This window comes from Lucilia sericata, unplaced genomic scaffold (genome assembly GCF_015586225.1).
Source record: "Lucilia sericata isolate MDLA Ls3-8-SP2 unplaced genomic scaffold, ASM1558622v1 Contig001261F_arrow, whole genome shotgun sequence".
Taxonomy (NCBI): domain Eukaryota; kingdom Metazoa; phylum Arthropoda; class Insecta; order Diptera; family Calliphoridae; genus Lucilia; species Lucilia sericata.
In genome coordinates this window covers 133,885-144,303 of record NW_023995214.1, presented here as the reverse complement: position 1 = coordinate 144,303, position 10,419 = coordinate 133,885, and the positions used below count along the sequence as shown (strand labels likewise).

The 10,419-nt window shown below is 29.6% G+C and overlaps 1 protein-coding gene across 2 annotated transcripts; it reads right to left on the bottom strand.

The window, feature by feature from the left end:
- Positions 1 to 2,742: 2,742 nt before the first annotated feature.
- On the bottom strand, positions 2,743 to 10,127 carry LOC119610682 (steroidogenic acute regulatory protein-like). 2 transcript variants are annotated; one of them, XM_037966008.1, is made up of 11 exons: positions 9,954 to 10,127; positions 8,011 to 8,215; positions 7,798 to 7,946; positions 7,558 to 7,716; positions 7,431 to 7,484; positions 7,230 to 7,362; positions 7,028 to 7,167; positions 5,285 to 5,437; positions 5,124 to 5,228; positions 4,393 to 5,058; positions 2,743 to 3,040 (listed from the first exon to the last, which is right to left on the bottom strand). In XM_037966008.1, the coding sequence occupies exons 2-11, from the start codon at positions 8,117 to 8,119 to the stop codon at positions 2,936 to 2,938; spliced, it is 1,773 nt and encodes a 590-aa protein (XP_037821936.1). In that variant the 5' UTR covers positions 8,120 to 8,215; positions 9,954 to 10,127; the 3' UTR covers positions 2,743 to 2,935. The 2 variants fall into 2 exon arrangements, with proteins under 2 accessions (XP_037821936.1, XP_037821937.1); XM_037966009.1 differs by lacking the exon at positions 9,954 to 10,127 and adding an exon at positions 9,787 to 9,860.
- Positions 10,128 to 10,419: the final 292 nt, after the last annotated feature.

Genomic DNA, 10,419 nt, shown 5'->3' with positions numbered 1-10,419 from the left:
TAACTAACTAACTAACTAACTAACTAACTAACTAACTAAAACTAACTAACTACTAACTAACTAACTAACTAACTAACTAACTACTAACTAACTAACTAACTAACTAACTAACTACTAACTAACTACTAACTAACACTAACTAACTAACTAACTAACTACTAACTAACTAACTAACTAACTAACTAACTAACTAACTAACTAACTAACTAACTAACTAACTAACTAACTAACTACTAACTAACTACTAACTAACTAACTAACTAACTAACTAAACTAAATAACTAACTAACTAACTAACTAACTAAACTAACTAACTAACTAACTAACTACTAACTAACTAACTAACTACCTAACTAACTAACTAACTAACTACTAACTAACTAACTAACCTAACTAACTAACTAACTACTAACTAACTAACTAACTAACTAACTAACTAACTAACTACTAACTAACTAACTAACTACTAACTAATCTAACTAACTAACTAACTAACTAACTACCTAACTAACTAACTAACTAACTAACTAACTAACTAACTAACTACCTAACTACTAACTAACTACTAACTAACTAAAACTAACTAACTAACTAACCTAACTAACTACTAACAACTAACTACTAACTAACTAACTAACTAACTAAACTAACTAACTAACTAACTAACTAACTAACTAACTACTAACTACTAACTACTAACTAACTACTAACTAACTAACTAACTACTACTAACTAACTAACTACTAACTACTAAAATAACTAACTAACTAACTAACTAACTAACTAACTAACTAACTAACTAACTAACTAACTACTACTAACTAACTAACTAACTAACTAACTACAACTAACTAACTAACTAACTAACTAACTAACTAACTAACTACCTAACTAACTAACTAACTAACTAACTACTAACTAACTAACTAACTAACTACTACTAACTAACTAACTAACTAACTAACTAACTAACTAACTAACTAACTAATACTACTAACTAACTAACTAACTACTAACTAACTAACTACTAACTAACTAACTAACTACTAACTAACTAACTACTAACTAACTAACTAACTAACTAACTAACTAACTAACTAACTAACTAACTACTACTAACTAACTAACTACTAACTAACTAACTACTAACTAACTAACTAACTAACTAACTAACTAACTACTAACTAACTAACTAACTACTAACTAACTAACTAACTAACTACTAACTAACTAACTAACTAACTAACTAACTAACTAACTAACTAACTAACTAACTAACTAACTAACTAACTAACTAACTAACTAACTAACTAACGAACTAACTAACTAATTGCTTAAAGCAGCTTAAAGTATTTGCGATCCAGAAGTGGTGATTTTGACACGGAAGGCCAAGGTTTGATCTAACGAATTTGGCATAAAATGTTTTCCTTGGCGCAACTCCTAACGTTTTTGACTGTATATGATACAGGATGAATGTAGCGTATACGGATCTCACCTACCCGTACACCTAGAGTAAGATAGTCGGATGTTGTTCTCTATGAGTGTGTAGGATGAATGAGATACAAGTGATACCATTCAATTGTCCTTCCTTGTCCAAGTATGTGCAGTGAAAAACTATGTTCATACCAGATTTACCACAGTGTGTTCTCTGTGAGTAAGAACAAAGTCTTTGGCTTATCTCATGGATTCGTACTTCGGTCTACCGGTTACTCTGTAGGTGCTGTTGCCGACTCAAGTCAGCGTCAGTTAGATGGTAATTAGAACAGTCGTAGATCACCGAAACACCAATAATCGGACCTATTTAGACAGTGAAGGAGATGTACTGAGACTTTTGGAATTGTACCATCCCAATAAACCAAAGAACGATATGATTATCGCTATCGTTATTACAATATTGTTAACATACAAATTCGAAAGGTATCAATTCCAATTCCTTAATAACAGAGGGTTCCTAATACTATCAGTTTTAACCTGGCTTGTTTCCAGATGTTCGAAAAATTAAGGGAATTTTTCGTATCATATCAATACCAGTTTTGTTGTATAGAAGATTTGTTGATTTGGTAGATAAGTGCAGGAAAAGATCACAGAATATCGTTGGAGTATTATGACTTTTAATATAATCTGACCTTCGTTAAATTATACCCAAAAACTACTTTTTACAAAACATGGAATTTCACTTACCTTCTACTTAAATTTCACTTTTAAATGCTGTCCGGAGTTTTGGCTGCAAATTACAATATAAATTTCTTTTCTTATCCTTTTTTGAACTTAAATACCACATTTAGGCAAGATTTTGATTTTTGAGTAAATTTTATAGTTTATTTTAGCTTTAAATATATAAAAAAAAGAATAATTTATAGAATTAAACTTAATATTAAAATGAATTATTTTAAGATAGTGTAATGCAGCACATAATGTGTAGAGAAGAAGAATAAAACTAAGATAAATGTTGAAATATAAAATATACAATACAAGCGACTTTTGTTTTGTTTGTTTTTCAATAAAATTGAGATAATTTTGAAGTTAGAGATACAATTAATTCAGTTCTTTTCATTTTGTTCAAACAACTTTAAACTACATTTACTAAAAATTTTAAATTACAGAAGGACTAACTAAACAAGTTTTAATTTAAATAACCATAAGTTTTTAAAGAATTCAAAGAATTTTTATGGATAGTAAACTACTTAATAGATTTTTAATAACTTACCCCTTAAAAATGTGAGTATTGAAAATAATTTACGCTTGTGTAATTCTGATTAAAAGTTTCTTGATAATGTCTGAAACCATTCTAAAACAATCCTTGAACTAAATAATTTATATTTGCCACAAATGAAATAGAAATCTTGCTAAAATTTTGGACTTGTATCTTGTCAATCTTTCTGCTTAAAATTAAAAGTTTTTAGTGTAGTTTAATCCTTTGTTTAGTTGTTAAAATCTAATTAATTTTATTAATTTTGGGCACAGTGCGGCGTCTTTGGCGCAATTCACTTATGTATTTACGCAAATATGTCATATAGTCGGTCATGAAAGTGGTATAAGCCTGAAAAGAGAATAAAAATATTGAAATGAATTAAGGATTTTTTACAAATTTGAAAGAGATTATTTACATTCAGTAAAATTCTAGTATAAACTAGAACTGAACTAGAACTGAACTAGAACTGAACTAGAACTGAACTAGAACTGAACTAGAACTGAACTAGAACTGAACTAGAACTGAACTAGAACTGAACTAGAACTGAACTAGAACTGAACTAGAACTGAACTAGAACTGAACTAGAACTGAACTAGAACTGAACTAGAACTGAACTAGAACTGAACTAGAACTGAACTAGAACTGAACTAGAACTGAACTAGAACTGAACTAGAACTGAACTAGAACTGAACTAGAACTGAACTAGAACTGAACTAGAACTGAACTAGAACTGAACTAGAACTGAACTAGAACTGAACTAGAACTGAACTAGAACTGAACTAGAACTGAACTAGAACTGAACTAGAACTGAACTAGAACTGAACTAGAACTGAACTAGAACTGAACTAGAACTGAACTAGAACTGAACTAGAACTGAACTAGAACTGAACTAGAACTGAACTAGAACTGAACTAGAACTAGAACTGAACTAGAACTGAACTAGAACTGAACTAGAACTGAACTAGGACTGAACTAGGACTGAACTAGAACTGAACTAGAACTGAACTAGAACTGAACTAGAACTGAACTAGAACTGAACTAGGACTGAACTAGGACTGAACTAGAACTGAACTAGAACTGAACTAGAACTGAACTAGAACTGAACTAGAACTGAACTAGAACTGAACTAGAACTGAACTAGAACTGAACTAGAACTGAACTAGAACTGAACTAGAACTGAACTAGAACTGAACTAGAACTGAAATAGAACTGAAATAGAACTGAACTAGAACTGAACTAGAACTGAACTAGAACTGAACTAGAACTGAACTAGAACTGAACTAGAACTGAACTAGAACTGAACTAGAACTAGAACTGAACTAGAACTGAACTAGAACTGAACTAGATCTGAACTAGATCTGAACTAGAACTGAACTAGAACTGAACTAGAACTGAACTAGAACTGAACTAGAACTGAACTAGAACTGAAATAGAACTGAACTAGAACTGAACTAGAACTGAACTAGAACTGAACTAGAACTGAACTAGAACTGAACTAGAACTGAACTAGAACTGAACTAGAACTGAACTAGAACTAGAATTTTCACTGAAATGCGTTTTTAGGGAAAATTTTCACTTAAATGAGTTTTTAGTGAAAATTTTACCGAAATTAGTTTTAAGTGAAAATATTCACTGAAATTAGTTTTAAGTAAAAATATTCATTGAAACTAGTTTCAAATTCGTTTTCAGAAAATACTTACAGTATCTAATACATAACGCGGTATATAGCCTTTCAAATCTAAACACAAAATCCACTCAAATATACAGGCATCCGTTTTACCCTCTATCTCGTGCATTGCAAATCCAGCAACCAAATTTTCACCTCTTATATATTTCGTATTCGCTGGCACCCTATCATAATCCACACTTAACGCAGCACTTAACCACACCCGGCCCTTGGCATTGAAACCTTTTAATGGTGATTGTGTGCTCTGTGAATTTTTGATTTGTTCTTCATCTTCAACATGATCTTTAGCATCTTCAAATTCATCATCTAAAGGAGGTGGTTCACTGAAATTAATACGCATGGCTTCGCTGAAATCTTTAGCGCCCAGACTTTTGCTTAATGTCTGAAAAGCGGCCACATTATCCTTATGTAGAGTCATGCTAGTGCTATTCTTACAACTACCCACACTACTGGATTGAGCGCCTTCATCGGCATCGGATATGGTAGAAACACTACCCTCACAGGAATTATTGAGCATTTCTTCATCGTCGGAAGAATCGCTTTCCACATAGCTTTCACGCATTTTACCATCTACAAAAAGGCGCCAACAACGTAAGTTAACAAAATCACGTGATTTAATCATGCCACCTCCACCACCTACCGTAGCCTGGTAAGTAATGTCCGTATAAGTATTTACTTTCTGTTAAAAAGTGAAGAAAAAGAAGTTACAATTGAATCAATTTCTTTTTGAATAAAGTAACTTACTCTCACAATCTTTGATTCCAACATGGTGGGATTCCAATGAGGCGCTTCTTCAATTTTATAAAACAATTCATTACACAAAGCTTTGGCAGGATATTTTAGGCGACCCTGTAAGCAATAAACAATTTAAATTTTATTTTTTATATTCCTTTATCAAAACTTACTGTTAATTTATAAATCTTCCCCAATTTCTCACGATGTATACTGCTTATTGTATCACCCTTTTTGGTAACTTTTTCAACTTTCCAATCGGGCACTTGCAACAGTTCATAGGCCTTGCGTAAGCAATCCAAACCCATTTGATGATACTCATCATCCTGTAAGAAGAAATTTATGATTAATGAAAAAGCAGAAATGTAAATCAAATGAAGAGAACTTGAACTGTACCATTCTCAAGTAAAGTTTTAAATAAACTCATTTTATCACTAGGTGGGTTTAGCATTTTATAAAGTTTTTTTCTTCGTTTGTTTTTTAAACAAACTATATATTTGTAATGCAAATTTAATTTATTCTTGACCATCAAAAATTGTGTTAAATTTATAAAGGGAATTCGGTAAATTATTTAAGAAATGAAATATGTCGTACTCCTCAATTATTTAAAACCTAAGTAGAATTTTTATAGCATTTAATATTTTGACTTAAAACAGTTTTTGGGGAACACTAGAACTGACCTAGAACTGAACTAGAACTGAACTAGAACTGAACTAGAACTGAACTAGAACTGAACTAGAACTGAACTAGAACTGAACTAGAACTGAACTAGAACTGAACTAGAACTGAACTAGAACTGAACTAGAACTGAACTAGAACTGAACTAGAACTGAACTAGAACTGAACTAGAACTGAACTAGAACTGAACTAGAACTGAACTAGAAACTGAACTAGAACTGAACTAGAACTGAACTAGAACTGAACTAGAACTGAACTAGAACTGAACTAGAACTGAACTAGAACTGACTAGAACTGAACTAGAACTGAACTAGAACTGAACTAGAACTGAACTAGAACTGAACTAGAACTGAACTAGAACTGAACTAGAACTGAACTAGAACTGAACTAGAACTGAACTAGAACTGAACTAGAACTGAACTAGAACTGAACTAGAACTAGAACTGAACTAGAACTGAACTAGAACTGAACTAGAACTGAACTAGAACTGAACTAGAACTGAACTAGAACTGAACTAGAACTGAACTAGAACTGAACTAGAACTGAACTAGAACTGAACTAGAACTGAACTACAACTGAACTACAACTGAACTACAACTGAACTACAACTGAACTACAACTGAACTACAACTGAACTACAACTGAACTACAACTGAACTACAACTGAACTACAACTGAACTACAACTGAACTAGAACTGAACTAGAACTGAACTAGAACTGAACTAGAACTGAAATAGAACTGAACTAGAACTGAACTAGAACTGAACTAGAACTGAACTAGAACTGAACTAGAACTGAACAAAACTGAACTAGAACTGAACTAAAACTGAACTATTTTCAGTACAAAATTTCACTAAATTCGTTTTCAGTTAAAAATTTCTCTAAATTCGTTTTCAATGAAAAATTTCACTAAATTCGCTTTAAGTGAAAAATTGCAATAAATATCACTAAAATTCGTTTTTAATGAAAAGTTTCAGTAAAATTCGTTTTCAATGAAAAATTTCACTAAAATTTATTTTTGTTGAAAAATTTCACAAAAAAAAATTCTAGAAAAATTTCACTAAAAACGGTTTTCAGTGAAAAATTTTACTGAAAACAATTTTTAATGAAAAGTTCCACTGAAATTATTTTAGCAGAAATTTTCACAAAATTTTATTTTTAGAGAAACTTTTCTCTAAAATTTATTTTTTAAAGAAAATTTTTACATTCTTTAAATTGATTTCAAATAGTTGCTCACCTGTTGCTCTTCATCATCACTGTTATGAGCTGAATCTAGAGGCGAATAAAAATCGGCTACACTTTCGGCAGGACGACGCTCATTTTGTGAGGCCAAAAAAGGTGCCATCAAGGGGGAACGATCCGTTGAATTAGTAAGAGCTAGAAGTACAGTTTTATAAATTAGAATTTGAAAAATAACAATTAATAAAGAATAAAATTACCAGAAAAATAACGTCTAGCATGACGTTCTTGTGGTATAACACGACAATCTAAAAACCAAGCTTCACCCCAAGCCAAAACAAAGGAGGATAAAATGAGTATAACAACGAAAACTTGTTGGCTGGAATCGACCCACTAAAGAAAATTTAAGAAAAATTATTTAAAGAATATTTAAAGAAAATAAAATCTAACTAATAACTTACATTAAATACAAAAACTTTAGAAATCAAAAACAGACAAGAACCACTAGTGGACAGCTGGAAGAGAAATAAAATAATATACATATTTGATTAGAACAAAGATTTTCTTTAACTCAAAACAAAAACCTACCGCAATTATAAGCCAATGATTTATATACATTAGAGCATAGAAAAATATTAAAACTAAAAATCGACAAATGGCCGCTGCCACAACATCAAATAATGATTCATTTACTGTATAATGCAGTATTTGTTTTTGCAGTGCTTGTATTATACTATCACCATTTATCTATAATTAAAAATAAATAAAGATTACAAAAAAAGAAAAACAATAACAAATTTAACAATTAAAACTAATAGAGTTACAAACCACTATACATATCAGCCAGAGAAGTGAAACGAAAAATAAATCAAATGTTACAAATAAACAAAAAAATCTTCGTACTACAGACATACGACCATCTTGCATATAACCACCCAGGAATTCTTCAGTAATAAGATTTATGGAATGAGTACGAGCTGGAATATATAATGAAATAAATTACAACAATTTTAATTATTAAGAATAGAATGCTTAGCATACACATATCAAACCCTGGAGGATTGCTGCCTCCCCTCGACTGCATAATGCGAGTTTGATTTATTAATAATTCGGCAGTACTACGTAGATCTTCGGAACTATTTTGAGACATTTTTGGGAGTTTGTTATTGAGCTTTGCTACTAAATCACAACATTTTTATTTGTTTAAAGATTTGTAAATTTATGCTGTTTTTTTTTTTTTGTAATGCTGTAAAAAAAGGTTTTTATAAAAATTTATTTGTTTTGTAAAGAAGAAATGAAATAAAAATTTTTATTAATTTCAGTTTTATTATATTCTCACAATATGAAGTGAATGTCTTTCAGATAAGCTGCCGAAAAGTTATATACATACGGCTGCAGCATATCAGTTTTATAATAAGTACATATGAGTGTAATAAACAAAAATTACGTATTTTTATATATAAAATAAATTATATCCCTTATATAGGCTAGATTATTGATAATAAAGAGTATGAACTTATATAATTATAAAGAACAGAAGAAGAAAAGGGGAAATATTGATTTCTGAATCTAATTAAGAGCCGATGCAGTTCGCACAGCTGGTAACGTAAAGGAAATGTTCCTGGTGCAATAAACTGTTGCTTATTTTTCAATAAAATATCATTATTTTCTAAACATATGAAATTTTATAGAAAAATTATGAAATTTTACTTTCGAAATTTATGTTCGAATTTTCGAATATTGTCAGAATACCACAAATTCTTAAGATTTTTTATAAAAACTTTTTATTTTGTTTTATAAAAACATAATTTAAAGTTTTAAGTCGTATTTGGAAATTTCGAAATTAAGTTCGAATTTTCGAAATTGTCGAAAATTCCACAAATATAATAATAATATAAACACAAAAATAACAAACTAAACAAGAAAAATAAAATTTGACAACCTTTTGCAAGAAAATTTATTTTCGAAATTCGAACATTAACAAAATATTACAAATTTTTAGAAATAGTTCAAATTTTATGGAAAATGTTCAATTTAGTTAATACATTTTTCAAGTTTATGTATATTTTAAAAATGTTGAATTAAAGTTCGAATTTTCGAATATTGAAAAAATATTTTTTTATGATGCAACAGAGTCCTAAATGAACACTGGTTAGTCAGATTGTTGTAGCCGAAACGTAAAGTGTTTCGTTTATTAGATTGTTTCAAGATAAAGAAAGATATTTCTAATAGTTAGGGAAAATTTAAAAGATCTATAACTTTGAAATAATATAATGCTAATTCTATAAACAAAAAACCTCTCAATGTTTGTATATAGTTTGCGAACAATAGAGGTCTCCTCACATCTACTTCATAAAACATATGAGTAGTTTTGTATAGATGTTAATATATTTCAGGAACACAACAAAACAACACAAAGTATAACCGAGTCAAGACCTACTTTATAACACAGTTAAACAATATAAACTTATTTCAGGAAGAAATTTTACATATTTCAAGGTCTAAAAGTTCAAATTATCAGACAGAAGACCCATAAGGTTTTTGGGCCGCTTGGATTACTTTTAAGTGGATGAGAAACCACAGTTTCCAAGCGTTACAAAACTTAGAATAAACCCATTACACCCTCCTCCCCACTATACCTACTGAAGTAGGGTATAATAAAACCACAATAATTAACTAAATAATCTCACTAAAATGTGTGTCAGTATGTAAACAATGCAAAAAAAAATCCAACAAAGTAAACTAAAAATCTATATCGCCTTTAAACTAATTTATTATTGTTGAATTTTTTTATTTATAATATTATTAATTAATCACTTTTTTTTAACTCATTAAAAACAATACACCAGCAGCAGGAAATTATACATAATGGTAATTTTCTTTTGTTTTGGCCACTGTCTATCATCGTCTTAATTACAAAGTTATTTTTTTCTATTTATACAATTTTCGTTTACATTATTTTCACTTTTTTCATCTAAATATACCTTTAAAAATAATTATATTTTATTATTTATTAAATTCACTATTTTTATTTTAGTTTGCAATTAAAATATACAAAAAATACTGTAACAATGAATATTAATTTTCTTCTTTTTTCACTTCAATTGCATTTCTTTGACAAATTGGAAAAAAAAACAACATCGTTGAGAGAGTGTATGAGGGAATTTTGACATATGGTTAAATACGTGTTGCCATATTGTTAAAAGAAAACAAAAAAAAGAAAAGAACCGTTAAATTGAAGTAAAACGTTTTATTAGCCGTTTAATATTTTTGTATACGATTTTTCATCTTTTTTTAAATTTTAATTGAACTTATTATACCCTACACCGCTATAGTGGGGAGGGTATTATGCGTTTGTGCAAATATTTGTAACACCTAAAGTATACCAATAGGTTCAGAATCACTCTCCGTCTATGTGTCCACGCTAATCTGATAAAATTTGGTACATAC